This window comes from Aptenodytes patagonicus, chromosome 4 (assembly GCF_965638725.1).
Source record: "Aptenodytes patagonicus chromosome 4, bAptPat1.pri.cur, whole genome shotgun sequence".
NCBI classification, from domain to species: domain Eukaryota; kingdom Metazoa; phylum Chordata; class Aves; order Sphenisciformes; family Spheniscidae; genus Aptenodytes; species Aptenodytes patagonicus.
Window position 1 is genome coordinate 76,753,092 of NC_134952.1, and position 27,893 is coordinate 76,780,984.

Sequence of the window (27,893 nt, forward strand, 5' to 3'; positions counted from 1 at the left end):
AACGTTTAAGCTTGTATTATTCGGTTTATGTGAAAAAGACCATACAATTCTCATGGTACATCAACAAGATGGACTAGTATGCCAACTAACCTCTATTTTAATATTTAAATTATAACAATACAATAACTAGAAAAGGTCAGTGCTTCAAGTGACAAGTTTTGCCACTTCAATTCCAATATTTTTCCAAAATAAAGATGCAATTAGATCTACACTTGAGCATCAGTAGTGCAATACAGTATCCTTTCCTGAATAAAGGAGCTGAGGTTTATCCACAATAAAAGCTTTAAATAAGGTAGATTGTTGCCATTTATATATCAATTCTGTATGTTTGATATAAAATATATTGGGAAAGCTTAAACTGACTTATACAATCTACATTTGGCTAAAGCTCCACATAAGCAGCATCAGTGGAAATGAACATCAGAGGTGTACTTAATATAAAACACTTTCAAAACTACTCAGCAACAAAATGACAGAAGGTTGGCTAAGAATAACTGAACATCTGAGGTGTGTACCAGACAAAAAGAATGGACCCTGTGGTTACTTGCACTATTTTAATTAAGCAGAAGAAATGCAAGATTTAGTCCACTTCCATTTCTCCAGGTGGTTTGGTCTGCTGAGAATTGTCCTTCGCTGGTTCAGGTTTTGTTTCGGTACCGCTCTGTCCGTTCACTGGTCCGTTGTGCTCACCATTAGCTTTTGACTGCCCATCATTGGGAGGTTCTATCTTCGGTTTGGGCTTGTATATAATGGGATTACAGAAGCTATCCAATTCCTAGTTGTGACAGAAGTAAGAGAGCAAGTTCATTTGGTGGCACAGCAATTGCATTAAACTAGAATGCCTCAGATTTGTGTCTGGTTCATAATGACCTGGAATTTAATGTTCAAGGACTAGACTTCCCAATTCTATCAAGTCTAGAAACTTAAAATAAAACCTTTCACTAGCTAAAGAGCTTCTGGTCTGTTAAAAGCCTATATGATAATCCATTTTCTAGCGAGCCTGGCGCTGTAACTCAGGATATTTTAACAAGGCTTATGCAGAGGTACTGCTGTAAATCAAGAGCCAGAATTGAAGATCGATAAAACTGCTTCTCCCTCTGTGTGGATCTCTTCATAGCTCTAAATCTCTGCAGATGTAATATTCTAGCTCAACAGAGGCCAAAATCTTGAAGAAAAACCGAGTAGAATGCAACAAGTACAATGATTTTTTTTTTACCTTAGATTTTGTCAGTATTTCTGCCACTTTGACAACTGGATCCTGAGTTAGACTTAGTTTGTTCTGGGCATTCATTTTGCTGTTCAACCAATTCATAGCCTCATTAATGTATTTTTCAACTTTTTCCATCTCAGCAGGATCTAGGTGATCGTATTTTTCATCCTAAGGACAGAGATATTTATATCATCAATTAATACATGCTTCTCACCCAATTAAGAATTTCATGGACACTTAATAAAATAGGGTAACATTGCTACAACCCGACGGAAATCGTTTTTAACAAGCATTTAGTATGAACGACGACTGTAGAACAAGACAGACAGGACATTATTTTTCAGACATTTGAAAGTTTGATCTCACACACACACTGCTGAAGCACAGGTTAGTAATGAAGTTGCAAGACTAAAAGCACCTGAGATTTATCGTAGTTTGATTAACTAACCCCAACAGATAGTCTTGCAATTTACAGAAACAATGGTAACAGCCATAACTTGAGAGATCCATTTCAAGTGGTACAAGTCACCGTAAAAAAAATGGGACTATGTTTAATTTGTGTTCTCATGAAGAAACCGTTTTTGCTAGCAATCCAGAACAGTTTTACAAGTTCTCAGGAGCAGAAGCACAACAGCCATTTTAAAGCAGCTTAACAGGTAACCCTATAGGGCTTCTTTTTAAACACAACAAACTCCACAGCCAAATGCAAACACACGTAATAGTTCATTCCCTAAATAATTTGTTTCTACCTTATTTTTGTATGCTTCTACTGCTTTCATAAGGAGCTGAATCTTCTTTCCCAGTTCATTTAGAACTTTTGGTCTCTCTTCATGTTCCATGTATCTTTCCTGAATAGGCTGTCCAAATTTCTGGAAACATAAGCACAAAGATCTTGACAAAATACAAGTTTACTTTAGTCTGGTCTAAGAATAAAACACGGCATTGGAAGGAAGGCTGCCTTTAACTCCTTTTCTCACCCATTCAAGAGCTTGATCTTTGCATTTTGCTTTAGCACAACAAAAAAAAAGCCCAGAAGTTTAAGCACAGGAATAACGCCTGTCCTTATTAGGCTTAGTATTTTGCAGTTATTTTCAGCAAAAAGAGCATTTGGAACAATGCATTCGGAAGGGAAACAAGACAGGATTTACATGGATGGTTTAATTTTAAAGTAGTTCATCTGAAAACTTCTAGTTTTATCCGTTGTCTGTTTTTTCCTTCTCTTGAATACTGGTATCCAGGCAAGAAGGCAGTTGCCAGGGTCTACGCTGCTGTTTCCATCAGTTATCCCTCCCCCAAAGGAAATCTGACTTGAGAGAAAGCAGTTGGAGCCCAAGAGCTAGAGACATACTTAAACTTATTACAGAGTAGCTAGTCTTTCATCAGAATTCACATTTTCCTGTGAGATGATTAAAATCTGATGTCTTTTAAGGGTTTTTTGTCATTACTAATCAAATGATGCAGTGGAAGCTACTGTTAAAGCACTCTTCAGCCTTTATCGTTGATATTAGTCTAAAAATTCAGTTTTATGATACAGCTATAGAAGACCACTGAAACCAGGAAAACCAGAGCATCTATTCTGGAGTGTCATTCTGAATACCTGGGAGAGCAGTCAAACCACTCAAAAGCCTCTTTCAGGTTGTAACAAGACTGACCTAAAATTTCCATAGCAACTAATTTTATTGTCACTAGTGTCACAGTCCGCTTCATTTTGACTGTTTTCAAATTAGGAGCACAACCAACATTAAAACAAACTATATTTCTAGTTCTAAATACTATGTTCATTTCGTGACTAAACTACATCCAGATACAACCTGAATGTCCATACTTAGAAGTTAATGGATTTACAAAATTCGCATATGGGTATGCGCACACCATCCCTCATTACAAGAGCTTTGCTTACTTAGCCATATGTATTTGGGGAATGGGGGAATGGCTTTAAACTAAAGGGGGGGTAGATTTAGACTAGATATAAGGAAGAAGGGTGGTGAAGCACTGGCCCAGGTTGCCCAGAGAGGTGGTGGATGCCCCATCCCTGGAAACATTCCAGGTCAGGTTGGACGGGGCTCTGAGCAACCTGATCTAGTGGAAGATATCCCTGCCCACGGCAGGGGGGTTGGACTAGATGACCTTTAGAGGTCCCTTCCAACCCAAACTATTCTATGATTTATATAAATGCCCCCACCCCCAAACACACACAATTTTTCTAGAAAGTAACTTAAAACCTTACTCTTAATTCCTGAAGCTTATCCATGTATACTTGTTTTGGCTGGTCCTCTCCATCTTCATAAAGCCAGTTTTCTGTGTCCTCCAACATCAAGGTCAGCTTGTTTGAATCCTATGAAGCAAGTTAGGGATACTCTAGTTCAGAAGGGAACACGACAAATGAGACTTCTCCCCCCAGCACACAAAGAAACCCCACTACTCTGTTTCATCAGTTTAAAATACTCAAAATGATAGTGAAGGAAAACAGTTATGAACAGACTTCAAAGCCAAGATTTCACGGAACGGCAAGAGGCAGGACAGCCCTACTGATCTGATTTGCAGGTGAGGTTTATGGGCGTTACATAGCTTCAGGACTGATTTTATAAGAAAGCACGTGCATCTCAACATTCTTGCATATCATCTTTACATGGGAAGTTCTGCTTCTCAGGTTCTCCGATAGCAGGACAGAACGACAGACAAATTTGGACAACTATATACATAGTTGAAGTTAAAATTGTTTTAATTGGACCCTACTGGCTATAAACAAAACTTCTATCCTTCGTTATTTAGAAATAAAGATCTTACCTATCCCCGTAACTTATGTAAGAGATTGTTTTGAAATTGGTATGGCAAAGACAGCCTCACACCCTTGAGTTTACACTGGAAGGGCGTCTGTACCGCGTTGCTGGGTTGATGACCAGGTAATCCAGACAGCAGACCTTAAAACTGCTGCTGGACACTTGTCGTTTCAACAACTGGTTGCTTGTGTACCGGCCACTTTTATTTAGATGGCTACTACAGAGAAATGATTATAGGACAAGTGTTCTTTCAATACTGCTTTTGCAAAAGCCCAGTGTACAGCTTTCTTCATCACCTTTACTTGGACTTTTAAGCAGGGAAAGAATCACGTTTCAAAGTTAATGGAATTAGACAATAAAACACAGAGCTACAGACACTCCATTTCTGCTCCTTTTCATTTTATTCCTACCCACTTGTGCCATTTAGAAGCTTGTGGTGATCTGTCCTGCTTTCCTACCCCCACCCACAGGATTTTTATTCTCCGCCTGCATCCCAAATCTTTCCTCGCCACTGAGAAACTTCTCAGACAATAAAGAGCCCTGCATGCTTGCATGTCAAACGTCAGGTCTAAGTGTAGTTTGAACTCCACTTCTGTGAAGTTAATCCATTTCATATTCCGAAACAAGTCCAAGAGATCCCTGCAGCCTCCACATAACCCACGCTCAAAACTTATCAATACAAAGGAATTTTTTTCCAACAGTTGAAACACATAGGCAAGTCTTACTTCTTCCGTGATGAATTTCTCGAAGACTCCACACAGTTTGTCTCTGAAGTCGTACACATACTCTTCAACAGCATTCTTAGCATCATTTCTTTCTTTCTCAAGCTTGTCTTGCATCATCATCTTCCCCTAAGGGTGGAGAAAAGCTTATTTAAAACTAAAAGCATTTCAAGTGTCAAGCTTAGTGATTACTCTTGAAACTGTACCACAGAACTTTGCAGAAGCCTGCTAATTCACAATTAATTTTCACCTTTGTGTAAGTCATCTTCACTGCAGGCAGAACTGGAACAGGGGGAAAATGAGTTCCTATTTGGAAGCTGTTTGGCAAGTGCTTCAACATAAATGGATCAGATATCAATTATGATCTGACCAGGATCTAACCAGATCCACAGGCAGGACTAGAAGTAAAGACAAGTCTTGACCCTGGTTTGGAAGTCACTACGAATCATTCTGCCCTACAAAAATTATTTCATATTTTATTCTTCAGACTAACGATCTTTCAGAGAGGAGCTTATGCTGGTGGGATTTTCACAGACATGATACCTAGAAAGTTCAGAAAGGATCGTCTGAAAGGCAAGTTTTCTACATGTTGTAATACTTCCCTGCTGATACAGGACTTGAAGGCCAAAAAACGTGACATAACTAAGGACACAGCTGCTGTAAAGCACCAAAGACACACGCAAATGCTACCCCTGACCACTTATCAGGTCAGTCAGTAACAGTTGGCATTCCTATAACATACTGTGCAGCCTTCATTGGCAATCCCAGGCATTTCCTGCCTAAGAATGTTATCGATACTTTGGGTAATGACAGGCTAACAGGTCAAACTCGGACATCTGGGTAGTTAAGTCTAGTGAAACTGATTAATTTCTCAAAAAACCCCGACCAAAACAAAACCCCTTACAACTAAGGACAAACCCCCAAGGAATTCTAAATTAGATAATAATTTTATGGTTGCAAATACTTTCTGGATAATTATTTACAGTGACATTAATTTGAGTGGTCATCTGTTTATGCTGCTTACCTCATTTTCTATATAGCAATTGATAAGATCTTGTCCCAGTTGTCTGTAGAGGCTTGCCTGTATAGGTAGGTCAATACTCTTAACTTTTGCTTTAGCCTTTGGCTGGGCTGGATGATCTTGCTTGTCTCCAGAAGCAGTCTATAGAAAGATTTACACTATTAAGACACTTTCAAGAATAGAATATTACTACATTTATGCTCAAAAGAAGAGAGACAAATGAAACTAGTATGACAGCTACAAATTACTCATATGTAAATGAAGCACTTAATTATTCCTCCGCTATTCAGAATCGCCACTACCTTTGAACCAAACTGGCGGATTTTAATTTCTTTAAACATAACGTGAAGAGCTGTTGAGAAAACCTGTTCAAAAGCTAAGGCACCGCATGTTCTTCTTCATAACATTTCCTAAGTTTCCCTAGATTCCATCTTCACTATAAAACTACCTTGACAGAAACTTACTTCCAAGTCTTAATCATATACTATGTTGAAAAGGAAAGTGCTAAGGTAGGATTCCTAACTTAACCATTTAATATAGCTGTACTCCTCTAAATACAGTCCCATGTTTGCAACTAAGAAGATTAATGACTTAGAGAATACTGGGCAAAAAAGTCTAAGGGAAGCAACGTTACATTTCCTTATCAATACTGAATACAAACTTTTGTTTCGGTTCCTGCATTTTCAGTTTCCTCATCTGCTTGGTTGTGTTGTTCAGCTTGACTTTTCTGAATACCTTCATCTTGATCAACCTGCATTTTATCCTAGAAAAAAGAGTCACATAACTGAATGCAAAGGTTTGCTGTACGATTTAAGACTGACGTCAATTACAGTAGATCACAAATACTATAAGGACTTAAGAATCAAACTTAAGAATTTTTGATTCACCATGTCTAAACAGGCATTTTGATACAGCACTTGTATTCATATCTTTCTCAAATCAAATGGAAATTCTATTCTGCCTGTCCCTGTTGAAATAATTACGATGTTGCCGTCTGTCCCCTCTTGAAGAATTACATTAAGCCTTGTGAATACTCTTATTTTAAATTAAAAATAAATACATACAAAATGTATGCAAAGAACATTCTAGAAGCACACCACCAACACAGGCAGTAACAATAGGTTCTCTATGGAACAGCCAGAACTTTGACCTCGTATCATTTTTCACCTAAACTTTAAAGTTTGTAATCCAAAGCAGAAGTAATTTAGTCATCCTAATTGTTACCTGCATCTGTCTCATAGGACCATAAAAATTAGTTTCTGTAGTAGCCTCCTGGAGCACATGACCAACCGTCTTGCCTCCCTGCCACCCGAAATTAAGAAAATTTCACTCAAAATTTATCTGTAGCTCACCTACGCCTTATTCTAAATTTAAGGACCTTAAAGACATCACTAATTACTAGTGCTGATCACTTGATTTAGTTTAAGTAATACAATTCCCTGTCATCATTGCAAAAGACTTTTAATAACATAGTAATGGATAAGTCTAAAGTTTTCAGGATGACTCCAATACGTGGACATCCACAGCATCAATAAATAACAAGCTGTAGCAGAGGTCTGAAAGGTCCAAGATTACTTCCATTACAAGGAATTAAGATTCCTGGATTCACAAACTACATATGCATGTAAAATAATCCACTGTTAGTTCTGTGAAATACAAGAAAGTTATTTAAGGATTTCAAACTCTAGCACAGGTGCGTATGTTGCAGTTTAACTATGTTAATTGATTCAGCAAGTTTTTAATGATAAAAGTTGAAAACAAGAAGGCTACTTTTACCAAATTTAAGTTTTGTCACTTCAGAGTAGGACAAAAAAAATAAATCCTCATTTACTGTTCTTACTGTTCACACAGAAAAGGCAACACAACTGGAAGGAACTGTTTTGCCTACACAGAAAAGCTAGAGGGGGAAAATAATACATATATATATACCACAAACCTCCTCCTCCGAGTCGAGGGTATCATCCTCAATAACACAAGGTAATTGCTGACAAGCACCATTGTAAAACAGAAGACGTGTTAGATGAACAGAAGTACTACGGATTGAAAGCCTGAGGATGGAAGTGGTTACTCTTGTACTGAACACAGCGTACTCATCTTAGTAACCTCCACACGCAGTACGTCTATTACACTAAATGCCAGCTATGTCACTTCCAACCGTTTTTCACTCATCCACAAGGAACTGCATCATGTTTGGCATTTCAAATACGCTCAAGTTCCTGGAAAGCTGTATAATATTCAAGGAGTTGCTTATATCAATTATGTAATGCTAATTGTGTAACCACTTGCTCCAATTCCTGCAGTATATTCAACTAAAGTGGGAAAAGCTGCTAAGGACAAATTTTAAAAGGACAGGAAAACACATTCACCCCTTCTTCTAAATAAAGCTGCTGAGCGTTTGCTTTCTGTCCAACCTTACTCCTTAAGGAAACCCTCCCTCGGTATGCCTGACAGCCTGCAAGACTGGTCACTGCTGAGCACTTTGCAATCTCAGAAAGACAGGAGTGTGAAGCAGCAGCTTGCCCACTGCTTTATCCTCTTTTTCTCTACGCTGTCATCTCTCCCCGCTGTGAGCTGTGACATAACCAAAATCCCAAGCTATAGGAGGGCACAAGGAAGAAAGGCAGGCTGCCGAGGCCACTGCTGGTGTATCGTTCCCAGCTGCAAAGTGCTCCCTGGCACCCAGTCCTCAACTCTACAGTGTCAAATGAATAGCTGCACCTCGCTACTCTCAGTATGCAGTGCACTATCAAGAAAGTTGATCCTCCTTGCACTAGAGTGAGAGAACATCATTTTGTTAATTTCTCAGTATTAATGACAAAGCTGTTGCACATTTATTTCCAGTAATGTTCCCCTACGGGCTTACAAGCCAGTTTGTAAGAACTACCAGTACTGAAGTACATAAAGAAGTGCCCTTAGTGAAAGAATGTTTATGAAGAACAAGGTTTCCATACATAAAAAAATACTGTATTTTTTACTGAATGAAGATGTAGTACTTGAGGAAGAACAAGCCTTTAGAATTCATTGGTCAACAGATCTCATTAAATATGCTACCATTTGATAGCAACACTAGATAATGCTAAGACTAGTAGAGAGATGGTAAAGAACAATGAAAAAATTACTTTTTTTCTTTAGAATCTGGTTTTACATTCCTTTTGCTTTCTTAGTGCCACGTCACCTGTACTTTAATAATAAACATGAAGAAATGTGTTACATAACTGAAGAAATAATTTAAGGGTGGAGAAGTAGTAATTGTCAAAAGCTATACGCTATGATTTAATCTCTAATTATTGGCTCTCTTGTCAGAATTACAAGGAGTGTAGATATTTACAGGTTTACATACCAGCTCATCATCTCTGCCTTGGTTCTTACTTGATGATTCAGTGTCCATGGGTGTGTCATTGTGATCTCCCTCTATATTCTGCTTCTCTATTATAGAAGCATTAGCCACGCCAAAAAGGCCATGAATATTGACACGCACTTTAACCTTCACTTTGGAATTGTCGCCATCATGTTGGGGACCAACATTCTGAATAGTGAAACGCCCTTGAAAAAACAAAGATGACTTTAATTGTTGTTCTAAAAGATAGTGAAAGAGGGAAAAAAGAAATAAAATACATTCCTTGAAGGGTGTTTATTTAAGTGGCAACTTCATGTAACTTAAACTACTTGGAAACTTCCCACTTAGTTGTCAATTCTACAATGTAAGCCACAGCTAGATAAACTAAAACCTGGTTCCCCAATTATTATCAGTTAACTGATAATTAATAAGCTGTTTCTGCTTTATCTGAATTTCATAAAAAAGTCAATATAACACTTTTTTAGGCGTTCTACTTCCCTGTTGCCTTCTCTAACCATCATACTAGAGAAATTACTCCAATTCATCTCGAATGGTTTCTTTCATCGACTCAACATTATATTTTATCTCTGTTAAACTTGGTACTGAAAAAGATTCAATTTGAATTTGGTAACACGGATGCACTACACATTTTGGAGGATGAACAGTGCTTATCAAGGCTTCTAGAAGCAGTGAGGTTGATACTTTATTTTGCAACTTGCTGGAAATTTGAGTAAATGATGCAGACTGTGCACATGTAAAGGAGAATGTTCTTTCCTAAAGACGACAGCTTCTTGCATAGACAGCTAAATAGGTAGCACCAAGGTTATATCTGATTCATAAATCAGTAAATAAAATTGTGACTTAGTTTAAAGACCCTGAGGAGTCTACTAGTAACTGCAAGTAACTACTAGTAACTAGTTACTAGTACTAGTTACTACTAGTAACTGCAAGTAAGGTACCAGGAAACTTATTCATACCTTCTAATACTTTAGGCTCTACTGCAGATGCTTAAGTTCAGGAAATGCCTATCTTGTATGTTCTCAGATTAACAAAAAGAGACATGACAGATACCTGTCTGGACAGATAACTGTCTAGTGCTCACAGGGCCTTTGATCCAATTTTTTTGAAGAATCCAGGCTGGCAGGCACATAAGATCCTTACCCATTTTATAGAGGTTGAAAGAGCCCAGACAATAGAGCACTAAACTCTTTGTACCTACTTTTTTTAAAGCATTCAGAAACAGTGAAGACAGATAGAATGAAGAAAGTAAATTTTTTTTAGGAACTGCCAAAAGATGTCGCTACTGTTTGATCACTGCACCTAAACCAGGACGACTGTGCTGAGCCTTTCTAAAGAAGCTGGGCTTTTCTATAACCTAGGAAATATGGAAGTAACGAATCTTAAAAAAAAAAAAGGAGAACCACTTTTCCCATTATCAACAGGAGTTGGGTACGGGGTTTTTATTCACATGTCCTTACCTATTCTGGAATCAGGATAAGGCACTTCATGCGGATGGGTATAGTAAGCTTCCAGGTCAAAAGGCTCTTTCTTGTGAAACGTAATTACTTTTGAGAATGGAGCAGCATGGTTCTTGCTGAAGACCTCACACTCCCTAAAGCAGTAAAATATTAAGCGAGGTTAAACCACTGCGCATAATGCAATGGATAATCAAAATCAACGTATGTTAATGATCAGCAGCCGTGCTAACCAAGCAGCTAAATAATGTAGTTTAAGTCGGTTTATGACAAGAGTTGCAGGTTGAAGGCCTGCAGGTCTCAAAGCTGGACTACGCATTCTATGTCGCAATTCTCAAAAATTAAGCAACTTCACACCAACATTTCTTAAACTTATTTCCAGTTATTAAGCGGTAATTGGCAATCAAGAGGTATAATGCAAAAAAAAAAAAATTAAAACCATTCGAGTGGATGACAGCTTCAAAGTCCGAGGCCTGGTCTTTCCCATAACTCAACATTTTTCTTTATATACACAAACACACACTTTTTAGTAGGCACCAGACAACTTACCCTGTTCCTTCTTCATAAGATGACTTCCATCTTAACGTTACAGAATAAGGAACAACATCTGTGATGGAAAATTCACGCACTTTGAAAGCTGGGGAAAGAATTGCACACTACAAAACAAAGACCAAAATTTTATTATATCCATGTAGTCAGATAAATAGCAAGTACAATAATTAATACCTAAGTGCAAAAAGGCTACAATTCATATAGGTCACATGGAGGTCCTGCTTATCACAGGATTTTTAACAGAAACTTCCTATGCTTAGTAGAAAGTTAATTGACCTGAAAGACTTATCTAAATTAAAATAATAGTAACAGATGCTACTTCCCCAGCGATTGTCAGTAAAGATACCCAGCAAAGCTTCCAAATGACTACACAGAAGTGGAACAGTACAATTTGGGTCATCAAATTTAACAGGTCTCTTAACAAGACCATCCTTCTAACATGACACAGCAGCAAATTACCGAATGTAATACAATCATTTCTGACATGGTCACTGTCACCAACTGTTGAAAGAACAAGTAAGACTCTACACCTTGTTTCAGCTATAGAACCTTTTGCTTTTGGTTAGTTGTATTTCATTAGTACATGATGTTAAAGAAGCAATACTGAAGTTTAATTTCAATAACTATACCTGCAAAGCACAGCCTCTTGCAACAGCTTCATCAGCATTTAGTGTGGTGCTTATCTCTTTACAGAAAAAGTTAGAGATCTGTTCCTTCACTGCTGGAATTCTAGTAGCCCCTCCTACTATTTCTATACTGTAGATATCTTCACGCTGAAGTTCTAGAAAAGAGAGTGCATGGCCTTAAGTTATCATCAAGGTATCAAAAAGCTGTCTTTGGACAGCCAAAAAAAAAAGATATAGAGTTCTCTTATTATCTAGACACTATGACAAGCACTGAATATATTCAATGGCCGACAAGATCTTTAAGGCCAGATTTGTTATGATGTGTCCTATTCAAACTCTTTGTCCCTCCCTCAGGCTACAAAGTTTTCTAGTTGCATAATCCTGGAAACTGCAGAAGCCAAGCATCAGTGAGGACAGCCGTTCTTTAAAATGCATTGTCCACGTGCATCCCCTTTCTGGTGTGCACAAACTCAAGTGTGTTTAACTGGGTTTTCTTTGGCAGCCCTGCACTACTGGGCAATACCTCACCCCTTCCAAACAAGACCAAAATGAAACCTAAATATACCTCATTTTATGTTTGGTTTAATTTTGGTTGCCCAGAAAAGCAAAACACTTAACTAAAAATATATAATAAATATTAGACTGCGCTTGCAAGGTAACATTTTAATTCTGAACTCAAGATATGTGTGTAAAGTGATCTCAAACAACTGTCAGTCCTTGAACAGCTCTGCTCAGCAGTTATTCAGGTTCTTACTTCCTGTATTAGCTATCTAGCCAAGTCACAAGACAAGCAGAATTCTTCCCTTTCTTTCAGTTGAAGATGCTAGAATTGGGGGTAAAACCTTTTCCTGTGAAAATCTAATTCTCTCCTTTATATGACATTAGGCAAAAAAAAAAAAAATATTGTTACTTGCACATGCTTCGGGTAATTTATTTCAAGAATATACTGCCAAATTCTTGGGTCAGTGAGGACATGTATGTATCATATATGGAACAGGCTGGCCAGACAGTTGCAGTAAAGAATAATAGTTTTTCCCATCATTGTTTTTGTTTGGTCATTTTGCGTTTTTAAATAAAATAATCTTTCAGAGCGCCAACCTTTTCCATTACACAGGGTGAATGAGGGTCAATAAACCAAGGTTGCAGAGTGGTATGTGCACTAAATGAGACAGGAATGGGATCATGCATACATGACAAGCATATGAATGGAACTTACATTTAACTTTTCAGTACTTAGCTTTGCAATTCTAATAAATACAAAAATATATTAAAAAGATAATCATTAAAGAGATCTAGGATAACTGGATTACTAGTTACTTTCTTGAACCAAAAGTAGTACCTAAACTAACTCCTACTTACTAGCTTGATCCATGGCTGCTCTTAGAGGAGGTTCCACTCTGGACAGAAGGGCAGCACACAGTTGCTCAAACTGAGCTCTGCAGGAACAGGGAAAGTGTTTCACATTACAAGACAGCTTAGAGACCATACTTCACTGCACTTCAGTGAAAATAATGCACAGTACCTGTTCATCTTACTGGAAACGTCAAGGTCATTCATGAAGCACTCAATATTGAGTGGAAGGTCAGAAGCATTTGCACTCATAAGCTTCTTCAGTTTTTCACATTCCTGATACAATCGTAGCAGCGCTCGGGGATTCTCTTTTACATTCAGTTTGTATTTTGTCCTAAATTCTTCAGAGAAGTAGTCTACCAAAGCCTCATCAAAATTTCTACCACCTACAAAAGGGTCAAAGGTAGTAGCCAAGACCTGCACAGAAGTGAAAAAAACAAAGATTAAAAGTTAGACAGTGTTTGTTTAGATATAGGGATAGCTTTCATACAAACACTAGTTTTATAAGTTAACACCTTTAAAACCAGGTTTGATATGGGAAAATTCTTTGTGGTTTTCTCACCATCTTTATGCCATTGCCAGACAGAACAACTTAAAAAGATCACTCCTCAATTATTTAGTTTCTCCCCTCCCCAGATAAAATGCTATCATATCTACCATGCTATTTTCTACCACGCTGCAGCCCCTACTCGGTTTACTAGCTCACTAAAGAAAAGGCAGACTAGGATAGCTATTTTGTCATGCTGTTACTAGTTCTGTGTCATTTACTCAAAACAGAAAAACTCGCTATCATCTTCCATATGACTTCAGATGACTACATTTTGCTACCAAAGACAAGTTTACAAGAAACATTCAGCCATCAGTAGCTCACAGACAAAAATCTCCAAACCAGAAGTGAAAACTGTTCAGTTTTACTTCATGTCCCGTGGAATTTAGATTTTGAACCGTCATGGATGGCAGAAAAAAAAATGATCAGAAAGCAATTCAGGGAGTTCAACAATTTCCCATAGATAAGTCAGTTGCACAACTACAACGCTTATGAGCCTACCAGAATATGCAAGTATTTCAGTGATATAACATGCCACAAAAACTGTGCAGTATGCTTAACTGTCAAGCACCTTTCAAAACACACTTCGGGATATTTCATTTCTGCATTTTATAAAAATTGATTTGCTGAAATAGCCAAAAAATAACAGAAAGTTTTTCTATTCAGCATTTCAAAAATATTTGCTATAGACATTTATTTAGTTTAAAAAAAAAAATCTTTCCACAGAACAGTATTTTGAGTATTGTTCAATTAAATACTTCAGGAATATGGGATTTTACTGTATGACTTAAAAGAGTACCTTCAGTTTTCCCTTGTTAAAAGCACAGATTGAAACCTGATACGCAGAATGCCCCATATCTACAAAGACCACATTTCTTGGCTTCTCTTCCAAGGCCGGCAGATCTTGCTTGTATATTCCATAGGCTAGTGCAACTGAAAAACACCAACCCACAGAAGTTAAGGGAAAGCCGCATACAACTGTAAAGCACGTTGGACAGGGCTCTGAGCAACCTGATCTAGTTGAAGATGTCCCTGCCCATGGCAGGGGGGTTGGACTAGATGACCTTTAGAGGTCCCTTCCAACCCAAACCATTCTATGATTAAAAGCACTACCATAAGACAGACACTACTTATGTTTACTCTTTCTAAACACCTCCATCACTCTGCTCAAACAGAACATAAGGTTCAAAACGGTCACAAGTTTTAGACCATTATAAGTTGCCACGTTCTTTATTTTCACTTCTTACTGCTTGATTTATTGTTTTACTAGTAAGTGTTCATTCATATAATTGACATTTAAGTGTTCTGTATAACCTCTCTTTTCAACAACTGCATGCTGTGCACCTTCAAAACACTAACTTAAAGTCAGTAGCATATGCACCATCATAAATTTAAATTTTTAGATCCAGGATTTATCAGATTGGTTATTTTTGCTTCTGTTTAAGAATTACTGTTCATATATAAAGCAGCTCATCACAAAGAAAGTTAACATGTTGAAAACACATTTTTCACTGTCAAGGGAGGAAACAGATGTCAAGTGAAGGTTTAACACTACTAAAGCATCACCTTGTATTTCAGTTGTGCTTGTAGCCAAATTAACGTTTTAATTTGTGAAATTGCACAGATTAAGTCTCATGCCTACACCTCTCCTTTGAAATGCCTTACTTTCAGTATTTTTTAGCTCAGCTTTGCAAAATTCAAGCATGCTCAAGGGATAAAAAAAATATTCTAGAAGACTAGTTTATATGAATCTAAGATTTCAATACCAGCACTCATTTGTAAAGTTGGTTGAGACTTTCTAAAAGCAAAGAGAATTTAAATCAAGAAAAAAAAATTACTGGTTTAAGCAGCTCCAACTTTAGTTCCCATGAAGTGTAACGTATTTCTACACTCTACCCTAGAATTCACCAAAACCAGGAGGCAGCAGTAAACAAGTTACTTTATAGAAACAACAGTTGTGCCAATGCTACAACTGACAGGATTGCCACAAGTTTAAACTGTCATTATCCCACAGACTTATGCTTGACTTGATTTGGGTATTTTGAAAAGTCATACAGATCAAGTTGTTTCTAAATATGATCAGCAAGTCTGCTTTCAGAAAAAGCTCCATAAAAATGCAGTTTGTGTAGAAGCAGCTTTTAAAGCGTACATATTAAATAGTTAAAAATGAAAAATATTTGGATCACACATTTTAAAATTTCCCTTCAATGTATTTCACGTCAAATAAATATTAGCTTATGATAAAAAAAGTATTTCTCTAATACTTCCATGAGATTTATTTTTACTCCAGCACACCCATCTTCCAGTAAGCTGGAAAGAAAATTACAAGACCTCGCTACACTCCTATGTTAAATAATGTATTTACTGCAATCTTTCAGACAGATGCAGGTTACATCTGATAATACTGTACTATTATTTAATACAACAATTGAGAATTTAGGTCAGGTGCACACCCCCACTGGATCATTAAGAGATTCTGAAGCTAGCTCAGGCCTTCCTGATACAGCTGCTGTAGCTCCACGGTACAGCAGAGAGGTACGCACAAATACCAGCTTTATTTCAGAAGCAGAATAGCTATTTTCAAGTGGCACTGTATTCCAGTTAGCAAACCCAAACTCTCATCATGTCTCTTAAGTGCTGAACACCACCCCACCAAAACAGTTGCTGTGTTTCCAATTCCCAAGCTGGATTGGGCAGTACTAGCCTGGATAGCTTCTTCCCCAAGCTCCTAATTGTGTAACAGGAGTATGTCATCACTCTCTCAGATTCAATAGCCTGAATGGGTATTTAAAAAAAAAGTGTTGCTGCCCTTTACCTGCTGTAGTTTCATTCATCAGCTTCAGACAATTTAATCCTGCAATCTGTGCAGCTGCCATTACAGACCTTCTCTCAGCATCAGTGAAGAAACTGGGTACCTGTTTCCAAAAAATAATTACACAGGATATTATGAAATATGGACTTTTTAATTTAAAGAAGTCAGACTACTCATTAAGCAACCCTATAAATTTCAATACCACAAGAAACTGTTATAAGCTAACCTCAGATTAGTAAGGCAGTCTGAATAAAACAGCTAGGTAATTCATTTTAGTGCATGTTTTAATTAAAATTTCAAAGTATAACAAAAATGAAGTGACATCCAGAGTTGTTTTAAACAAAGGAGATTTAAGCACCAAAAAAAGCCCTGAAAATGTTTTCTAAGATTCTTCTGATGAGTCTTTGATCCTAAAATCATTACCAGTGTCTGAAAACATTTGTGCACCACCAAGTCAACACGATAAATATTCATATATAGCCCCAAAGTAAGTTACTGCGGAAGCACTACAGTGATGCTGGAACTAAACTTAGTGCTGAACTAAACTGTGTTACAACTGAATCTTTATCCATTTTCAGTTATCACCTCTACCACAGTGCCAACTTACAGTGCGCTACAACATTCAGTTCCACCAAAAATAGCCGAAGCAGAATCAGAGCCCATTTAGAAACTGGCTGCAAGTTGGCATATCTTCAACTTCAGTCAAGCTTAAGACACAGAACTACATTCATAATGTATTTCGTTAGCTACCATTGTAGTGTACTGCCAAGGATCCTTGTTTGGGTGGGAGGTATTCTCTTTAAGTGTCTTTGTATACCATAAGGAAGCAAGGAAAAAGATCAAAGCAGATTTCTAACAGCTGAAGTATACAGCTTTCCACTTCCCATGTCTCTGTCTGACAGAGAGGGGATAACCCTAATACCTCATGCCCAGACTCCTCACCAGAGCAAGAGCAGAAGTGAAGCAGTAAACAAAGACAATGTAAAAAGCAGACATTTAGGACTTTGTATCAGGAACAAAACCTCTTGTCTTCAAGCTCCGCCCCCTACTCCCCCACCATGGACAAGGACACTAGCTAAAAAAACCCAACACAAGTAAACCAATCAAATAAAAAGATCTTTTCAAACAAATGCAGGTAGTTTGGGCTTCTCAAATTGCCAGTATGACCCTCAGAGCCATAAAGTTCAGGCAACTCTCAACTACACTACAACCCAACAGTGTTCAACTATGTAACAACGAAGAAATTCAACATGAATTTGGGAAGGTTCTTCAGAACTGACGAAGACATGCTTACACATAGGACAGTTCCCATTTGTAACAAGAACTACAATAATTGGGATTACTATACGCAGCACTTGGAGTTAATTAGCCAGTCTGGATCAGCTTAAGAAGTATGTTCCTTCTGAAAACACACTCTTGATTTAACAAATTTTCCATCTTCTAACACATGATTACAAAAGTATTATAGGTTTTTCCAAATGAGAATAAAAAGCCCATTTTTTGGGGGGATGTGATTTCTATCCACTACTTGCATCTCTTACCATTGCACCATGGCATAACTTTATGTAAGCTAGTACCATTTATCTATAGAAAGAATTGCAACAAATATATTACAACAAATATATTACAACTTACTGAAATCACGCAGTCTGCCACTGGTTTCTTCAAAGCACTTTCTGAAGTCTCTTTAAGTTTGGCCAATAACATTCCTGTAATCTGTTCAATTGCAAACAGTCTCTCTTCATCTAGGTATCTCACCTGAAACAGAGATTTGCAATTCTGTAATAAATCATCTCAACTTTTCTCTTAAGACGTGCGACTTGGACATTTTTTGCAATTTTGAGCAATGAGACCCAAATTTAACACCAGCCTCTGGACACAAATAACTCTCCGTATCAATTGATGCTATGGATTTGTGCTACCTACAAAAAATCCTAACAGTTCAGTTTAGCTGAAAATTGTTTTGTGGGAAACCTTAATACCTGTGTTATCTCTAGACTATTCACAAAGCTATGGTATTTTTGTTATGTTAATTAAAAAAAACAAACAGAAAATGCACAACAAACAGAATCACATTTGTCCTAACATGAGCTAAAAAAGAGTTTTGGATCAAACCCAAGGAACATTAGCTTCCTGCAAGGTCACTAAAGCACATGAGGCAGGGAAGGGGCAAATGAGGCCATTCTAACAGTCATGCCCTGCTCAGGAAACACATCTGAGTCTTCAGCCTTCATGTGAGGTTCTATGTCCTGAATTCCTGACAGGCTGCCATCTGTCTAGCAATCTAAAACACTCCTGTGCAGGGAAACCCAGAAAGATGAGCAGCAGCTATATTTACATGGGCAATTAGTATGACATGACCAGGTATACAGAACAAAAGAAACTCACTTTGTGTGGCACAAAGCCCCGCCAGAAAGCAACCCAAAGTGCACTAAGTGAGGATGATTGGGAGACCTGCTTCAGAAGTGCACTCCTGATCCAAATTAAAATGCTAAAAGATAGACACGTTCGGAGACTGAAGCCAGAAAGCCTCAACTTTGAGAAGAGCAGTTTCCAGCTCATTTAGTTTGGAAGCAAATTAAAAATAACTTGTTCATTATTACACCTTCTGAGCATTATCTTGTTTTCCTGAAACTTGGTCTCTGCATGTCTGCAAGACCTAAACTCAGATGATACTAATAATCACACACTGTAATTACATGTATTTGAAGGTAAATCTAGTAAGGTAAGGTGAAAAGCTACTAATGTGACTACAGAAAACTAATGATGATGAGAAACCTCAACAGACATCTCGGAGAAAGTACAATACTTGAGCAGATGTTACTGCAGGGAATAAAGTGTTCTTCATCCCTTGGTAACAGCAGATTTATTACACTGTCAATTTTGTTCAAGTTGAATGAAACAAACAACCTTTTTTGGTGTGAGAGCTATCAACATTTTATAGCACACCTGTATGGGAGACAATGCAATACCTTTTTTACACTACTTTATTACTAGAAGACATGAGTATGTAATACACAGCAAGTACTCTACATCTTCCTGAACGTTTAAAGAAGTGAATGAATTACAAGGAGAAATGAGAAACATAGCAAAACTATGCTAAGGCAGGCTCTGTGAAAAATAAAAGGTGTTATTGTAGTGGTTATCACCTGACATTTCTTTTCAAAATGACTAAGAATATATTTAAATCTATTTTCTTAACGAAAATACAAGTCAATTCAAGTAGGAAGTTAAGGGACAAAGGTCCAAAGTGCTCATCTCTCTCTCACCACTAAAGATACTCTGCACAAAGCTCTAACTCACCTTTACTCCTATGGAGCCATTTGGCATCTTCTGAAGTTCATAGGGAAGTTTGGCCCTTTCAGCTTGTATGTAAGGATCTTCAAATGCTCTTCCATGCAGTTTTTTGAAGCCATGTAATGTATTTTTTACATTTGTGACAATCTGTGGAAAAGACATTTTATTTTTAATTACCCCTGACACGCAGACTATAGAAGACCATCCAGAAAGGAACTCCTGTTATGCTGGGCTTAACGCACATATTGAAGACCCGTGTCAAGCCCCACACATTTACTGGAAAGCAAGGGGGGGGGGGCGGGGGCACGGAGGAGAGAAAGAAGCATCCGTTTTTTAATCTATGGTCCCCATTAAAAAAAACCAAGCACTAATTTACTTCCCTCTTTAATATCCATTAGCTTGCTGCCATCAATTTTCACTGTACCTTTTATTTTAGAGCTTTCTGATACAGTATGCAGTATTTGAGATCATATTACATATTATTGCAACGGCTGTCTACAGGAACAAATGAAGTTATTACCTACATTAACCTTAAATGAAGCTTCAACAAATTAACACATTTCACTTCCTTCAAAGTTCTCCTCTAATTCAGATCCCATCTGGACATAAAGCCTCCCCACACCTATTCTCTCATCAGTATTTCAACCTAATTACTTTAAGGACAGACTTTTAAGTAAAGAAAGGACCAGAACAAACAAATCCTAACAAACACAGTATTTAAGCTATCAAAATAAATTACTCTAGGATAATCTTCTCCAAGATAAACTAGCCTAGTTTACTAGTCTAAATAGCAAACTTAATAGCTGGGAAAGAGCACTGACAGGACACCTTCTCACCAGCAAAGTTCAGGGGTTGAGCTCAGTTAAAAAGCGTAAAGTTTCTCAGAATGAAAGTGATACAGCCTCCGCTTATACTGACTGCTCATGGTACTGCCGGTGGGCTCTATTGCCTTTGTATCTGCCAGGCAAATTTCCAGTTACCTACACTCTACACTAAGGGGAAGGAAGTCTTCAGCATGCTAACATCATGCATGGATGCAAAGAAAGAGGGTAAGACCCGCCCTATTTTGAATTTGTAGATTCATACTGGCTATTATGAATTTTTACGTATTTTCCTTCCAAAGGAAGGTTTTCCTAGGTTGCAAGTGAATTTACAGAGGATTAGAGAAATTTTACTTCTGTTCAAAGTTCCAAATTGAGACAGTAAATTACTAAGATGTATTCATTTCACATTATAAGCAACAACCAGTATCCGTACCAAACTTTCATTGTTCAACTTCCATTTCAACTTTTCTAAAACATAAGCACAGTATGCCTCCCCACCCCCAGTGGAGATTTAATCATGAACTCTATTCTTGCTGTCATGAGTAAGCATGAAAAAAGTCTTTTACTGGGGAAGAAACAAGGTTTTCTGTTTCTTCCCATTTTTTACTCTCAATGACAAAACAATGCACAACTACTGTTTCAATTTTAATACAGGGAATATACTGTTGAAGCAGTAACTATTACTGTGAAACGCACACTTACTGTAGAAAATTTACTTTAAAACAGAAAAATATCAAGTTTATTCATTCCTTTTCTTCCTACAGTTCAACAGGAGAAAAGTCAGGTAATATGCGAGTTTTTGATTCATTTACCTGGCTCTTTGCTGCATTCCCAATGGCCCGGGTCTTGGATCCTAAAGATATACATGCTCTAAATAAAAACAGAAAAAAAAGAAATTGAGCTTTAAAAAGAAAACATCATAAAATGTTTCCACGGTACCTTAGAACACCCACAAAAATTAAAGTAGTAGAACATGGATGTGGTATTTAACAGCATTATTGCATGAAGCACCAGAACTTGCAGTGGAATTGGGTTTTGCAAATTAGTTTAGAAACTGCAAGCAACTGCAATTGTTTTCATTATAATTGCATTTAAGGAATTCTTTAAAGGCTTCTGTGTTCTACAGACCTTATCATGAAGGTAAGGAATTAATAGCTACTTTTGGGTCACAGCTTACAACACAAGAAGCCTGTGACATTTAATTTAAAAACCTGAACTTTACCAGTCAGGTTTTCTTGACTCAACAACCCTGAAGTCTGACAGTACCACATTCACACTGTAAGAGCCATTAGCAACAATAATCATAAGAGAACAATAAAAAAAGAGCCACCTAAGCCCAAGGCAGCTGAACAGCCCAGTTCTACAGACTGCTGAGCACTTCCCATGACTGAGGACGACCAAGTACACACTGCAAATGGGCAAAAGGGGAGATGTCTGGGAACAGTTCCCAGCCACCAAGGGCTGGGGAAGCTCTAGAGTAGTCCACCGCCCCTTGCAGCTTGCTTCTTCTCAGGTTACCACTGAGCACTCCTCTCAGCCTCGCCTCTGGCTCTAGCAAAGGCTGCCCCAGGTCCCCAGCCACCATCTGGCCACCTCACCACTGCCTTTGGAAACTTGTTTTTTTTTGGAAGTTAATATTGCCACACCTTTACAGATTTGAAACAGAACTCTTTCCCCAAAAGGGAACTGATCTAGTTAAAACCATTCAGTAGTAAATAACAGATAAAACCCAGATCTCATACGGTTCAAATTTAATTGTTTGATGAATGCATAAAGGTCACTATAGTAGATTGCTTCCTGCCTCCTCTCCACCATCACTACAATGAGGGCACTGTATGTAATTTGATAGCATTATCTAGCAACCTCTTCTGCTGTGACACCACACTGAACATGCAAAACCTTCTCCAGATTTAACTGCTGCAAAAGACAATGCATTGCCCTACATTTTCAAACACGTAGTTCAGCTTTCACAAACGGCTTTTACAATTTTTAATGTTGCTTAACATTACAGTTCCCAATTATACTTTGTAATAATTAAGAAAAGTCAGATAAAAAGAGTAGTTTAGACGGGGTGCAAATGGTTTACAAGACATTTATTTTATGGATAATAACATGCTAACACTATTATATCACACCTTTTCAGTGTAGAAATTTGACCCTGTTGACAGCGTTACTTGCAGATACCCCTACGCAGAGCAGGAAGCATCAAGTCAGAAGCTACTTAGCCCACCAGAGTTTGTTCCTGCCATGGTTTATTTCAATTACTCAGTTCCAGCATGAGGGGATGGACGGTTTCTCCCTCCCTTGGCTGGGAAGCAGAGATGTCAAAAAATAAAATGTGCTCTCTTTGGCTCCAAACACTTCAGCTGTATCCAAGACAGCCCTTTAGGAAGCACACCCACCATAAGGATGCAAGTGCGACAACTGAACTGTCTCCCCCACCACTACCCTCAGCCTGATTTGAAGTGAGCTTTTGAACAGCGCACAGACTTTTCTAAAAGGTAGCAACTCTCTTCACCAGAGGGACATTTCAATCCTCTCCATGCATTGTTTCAAAGAAGATGCTACCTCATCATTTTACTTACAGTTTGCGATTACACTAATTACACATGGTCTGAAAAAAGTTACTGAAAAATTATGAGCTATCAACAATCAGCCGTTTTTCCACAAAGCCACAGCACTTGAAAGGGCCATTTGCCGTGAGTTTAACATGCCCGGCGTGCTAAAAACATGTACAACAGACTTGCTGGAGTTCCCAGTTCAGAAAAAGCCAAGTGTCAGTTAACACCCAAAGAGATGCTAAGGCCAAAAGCCTTAAAAAGTACAAGTTCTACCGAAAGGGATGGCTTAATGGCAGAATCTTTTTCCTTTCTTTCTAAAATACTTGTGCTAAAGCTTCCAACATGATACACTTTTTACAAACGCTAACAATCCCATGCCTTGGATTACAGGATGTAGGTTTTAGGCAAACAATATTAATAAAGGATCACCTGAATGTTTTAACAACTGGGACACTAGATTTATGACTTAAGAGTGCTGTATTAAATTGTGATAATACGTATCTTCCGTAAGTCTACACTGCTTTTGTCTGTAGCACTGAAGTATGCTTACACTAACGCTGTACTGTTCACAGCAGTATTGCACAGATATCTGAACCAGCTCCCAAACTGGAAGCTGGCTGCACTAATTAGCCTTGCCCAGAAAGAGCAATTAGCCCTGCAGAGCACAGCCAGGACTGTCCTATCTTTAGGACCTAACCCAGTATCTTTACATGGCTTAACAACAACACACTGCACATGAAAGTGTACTAGCTTGTCCAGAGCTAGTTCAGATATTTTTACACAGTGCTACACAGACACAACAAACATTAACACACTCTATTTCTGGGAGCAAGTCCCAAGTATTTGGGACTTATCCAATCAATGTTAACTATTAGCTAACTTCAAGTATCTAAATGACACAAGCACCTCTATAGGAACATATAGATAAAGAGGTCATTTACTGTGTTGCTACATGTAATAAGCAGAAAAGTTTTGATTGTTTAAGAGTTAGATCTGCCTACATCACTCAAATCCTATTTGAAGTAAGGTTTAGTTACTATGATAAACTTCCATAACAGTAATAAACAAGTTATTTCTGTTTACTTTTTTGGTTTGCCTCAAGACAACAGCATTAGAAAGGAAGTTCCTCATGGTCTCCTGTATTAAATTTTGGAGAAAGAAGAAAAAAGCCAGGAAGAATGCCACTTTACGTATCTGCGCACTCCAGACGCAATCTTGCTAACTGTGCTTTAAACCCCTTTCATAATCATTTTGTAAGTGTCTTGAAAGTACAGTTACTCAGACATTAATATGAAAAATATTAAATGCAGGAAAGCCTATGTGAAGCCTACCTGCAAAGAACGCACTCCAAGAATAGCTAAGAATTGGAAGTGCTCTTCATCATAAGGGGGAAGAAAACTGCAGCTGCCCAAGGATTCTTTGGGCAACAGTTTCAGGGGGTTCCTTGCACAGAATTTGAAGGGTCCCAGAATTTCAGTTCTCATAAAACATGCACAAGGATAATGCCTTCTTGAGAGTTAATGCGAGAAGTGTATTTTTCTAAATAGTAAAAAAAATTTTAAAGAGTATTCCCATTAATACAGACAGCATGCATTTTAGCACTCAACTTCTTTGTAGTTTTAAAAAAAAAAACTTTTTAGAAAGCAAACCAAAACCTACATTTCTCTGAGATCAAAGGGACAGCAATGCTAAAGTTACTATGGCCTCACATCACAGAGCCAACTTTCTGCTGTTGGCTACAAATTCCTTTTATAAAAGGAAGCACCATCCAAAACCTTATTTTTATGAGTGTTATACGAATCCCTGAATCCTCCTTGAAAATTATGCACAGATGGAGCTCTAGAACTCCTAGACGTATCCCATAGAAACAGAGGACTAAAATCTCCACCTACTCTTGCGTATCCCATCATCACGGACGTTGCCCGCTGCCCCCCCTCTTTCTTGCAAGACCTCGGTGTTCCACGGCCAGCAGATGCAGCGCGGTGCAAGTAAGAACAGGTTTAAGAAGAGGGAACTCATCGCGCCACTTCCCTGTTTCCCTGGTGAATCAACGTCCTCCTCCTCCCCAGTCTCACCACCACTCCATCATAAAATTGTCAATGAAAATGCTTCAAGCCCTGGCAACCGTTCTAGAGTTGGGGAAACACACGCATTTGACCCGAGATCTTTGCTATACGAAACGAAAAGTGTTGCAAGGACAGAAAAAAAAAAAGAAATACATTGTGCCTCCAGAGCCCCGTGGCACATCCAGCACAGCGTGGTATTTCAAGGACACGGAAGAGTCAAAAGCTGGGGGGAGGCAAGTGTTTCTCGGAGAGCCTCCTGCCCCAACATACGCATCTCTGCGCCTGCTTAAAACACTTCCCGGGTTACCGAGAAAGGGGCACTCGCCCGGCGAGAGCGGCCGCACACGGCTCCCGAACGATCGCGAGGCCTCGGCCACTGACGGGCTCTCGGCGCCGGCCGGCAAAGCCCCGCTCCTCACCCGCTGAGGGAGCCGGAGAAGCAACCGGCGCCGGGCCGGGGCGTTAGAGCCGCGCGAGGAGCGCGCACGGGCCGCGGAGAGGACAAGGCCCTACGGGGACACACGCGACTCCACCCGCCCCACAGCGCCCGGCCGCCTCAGGGAACCGGGCACGCCGAGTAGGTGGGGGACGAGGGGAAGAGGGCGGCTAGGCTCGCCGGTACGGCGACGAGGGGGAAAAGTACCGGGGGGGGCCGGGCGGCCCGGCGGCGGGTGACCCGGGAGCGCCGGTACTCACGGGGTGCAGCGGTCGCTGTACTCGTTGGCGATGGTCTCGATACCGCCGCTCCGCGCGACGCCGATGTAGCAGTTGAGGAAGCCGAGGTCAATGCCAACCACGGACATGGCTGCACCTAGCGCTTCCCGCTCCCCGCCGGCCTGTGACTACAGCGGCAGCGGCGACCGTCTGGGCTACCGGGACCCGGCTCCTCGCCCGCCTCTCCCCCCACTGCGGAGCGCCGGCCACCAACCGGCAGTTACTCTCCCCTGCGCAGGCGCGCTGCGCCGGCCGGCGGGGAATCCGCCAGGCGCCGGCTACGGCTTCGGCACTTTCCGGAAGGGCTCGGGCTGCGCCGGCTGCGGGCGGCGCGCGTTCGAGAAAGATCTGGAACGGGAGGGAGAAGGCGTTATCTAGAGCGACACCCCGCGCCCAGACGTCAGAACTGCGGCGGGACACGCCCCTGCCCCCCTTAAAGGAGCCGGCGGGCAATAGCGGCCGCCCCTCACCTGGCAGCAGCTGCGCGGGCGGGCGGCGGCACCGCGATCCGCGGAGGTCCGGTCCGGTCCGGTCCGGTCCGGTCCGGTCCGGCCCGGCCCGGCCCGCCCCGGCCCGCCCACCCGCGTTAACGATGCCATGGTGCCTAGCGCTAAACGCTGCTACCAGCCCTCGCCTGCCATTTTAAGATAAACGTTGGTTGCAACACAATATAATTTAATGCGATTATAACAATCTAGTGCAATTACTGCGGGGCGACGATTAGGCCCATCAGTGCAATCGTCCTCGGCAGGTGTGAGTCACCCGCAGGAGCGGGCTGTGGGGCCGGCCGGCCCTCGCCCGGGGATCCCAGACCTGCCGGCCCAGGGCCCTGCCCGCTCGCCACTGGGGCGAGGAGAGGGGCAAGGACCCCGAGTTCCTGGAGGAGAGGGGTGGCCGGGGCAGCTTGGAAAACCCCCGGAGCCCCCAGGCGCGGGGTTAGCCCTGCATCCGGACGACGAGTTCGGCATTGAAAACAAAACCCAGCCGTGCATGTCCGAAACGGGTGGGGATTGCTCCTGGTGCCAGCGACGGGCAGTGACTTCGGACCTTCGAGTCCTACCTTTCTCCCTCCCACCGCCAACATACGGAAGAGCTGTCCCCAGTTTGTGCCTACGTATTCCCAGAAGCACCCTCATCTTTGTCATTTTTCTGTCCTAGAAAAAAGATGTCTAGAAGCCAGAGTATCTCTACTGCAGTTACCCCATTTTTTATGGGTGTCGTTTTAAGTATGGAGGACTGAAACTCTACAAAACATACCCACAGGCTGGAAAAGCTCCATAAGTATTTATTTGCTTCTAAAAATGACATCTCAATTTCACACAGCAATATGACATCTTTCTGACACAGCATGTGACACTGCGCTGTACAATTTTGTTCCACTGGAGAGATGAAAAATAAATGCTAAACCACTAAACTAGACTTGCATCCCTGTCAAGAGTTTTGATTATCTCTCCGTTTGTTACTGTTTCAATGGTCTACTTCACAACTAGAATTTTCCTAGTGAGGACGGCTGATGCCATTTCCCTCTAAAACCTCCAGAAGCAAGAGGAACCACTGTTAAATTATTTATAACACAACTACTATTTATTAGTACAAGCAATTAACCATCTCATTTTCCTTGCTAGTATTGGGATCAGAAAGGCAAACCGGGTCCAGTCCCATCTGCAGGAGCCAGGGAGGCAAATCCCAACTCGGGTTTCTCCTCTGCTCTTTCAATCCCTGTTACAAAACCAGTTCTCGGTGATTCAAAGGATTGCAGCATCCCACTGCTACAGCACCACCCGAGGCTAACTCCTGACTGAAAAGAAACCTTGGGCCAAGAGATTATATGCAAATACTCTTGTGTAGCTATGCAACATTACTAAGCCAGGCCCAGAAGAAATTGTGCAACCTTGCAGCAGGGGGACAAGCCATCACTGCAGAAGTGCTGGCACGTCTCACATCTCAGCGGGATAAATCAGCCCGTACACAGCTTTGTGCTGCCACTGCAGTGTTGTTT

The 27,893-nt window shown here is 40.0% G+C and overlaps 1 protein-coding gene across 1 annotated transcript; it reads right to left on the bottom strand.

The window, feature by feature from the left end:
* Positions 1 to 26,200, bottom strand: HSPA4L (heat shock protein family A (Hsp70) member 4 like). Its single transcript, XM_076337252.1, has 19 exons — positions 25,877 to 26,200; positions 21,366 to 21,423; positions 19,736 to 19,876; positions 18,068 to 18,190; positions 16,436 to 16,535; positions 14,420 to 14,553; positions 13,246 to 13,490; positions 13,083 to 13,159; positions 11,727 to 11,878; positions 11,095 to 11,201; positions 10,549 to 10,682; positions 9,074 to 9,276; positions 6,395 to 6,496; positions 5,737 to 5,874; positions 4,716 to 4,841; positions 3,438 to 3,545; positions 1,960 to 2,079; positions 1,217 to 1,378; positions 1 to 775 (listed from the first exon to the last, which is right to left on the bottom strand). Exons 1-19 carry the CDS (start codon positions 25,981 to 25,983, stop codon positions 581 to 583), a joined length of 2,532 nt encoding a protein of 843 aa, XP_076193367.1. The 5' UTR covers positions 25,984 to 26,200; the 3' UTR covers positions 1 to 580.
* Positions 26,201 to 27,893: the final 1,693 nt, after the last annotated feature.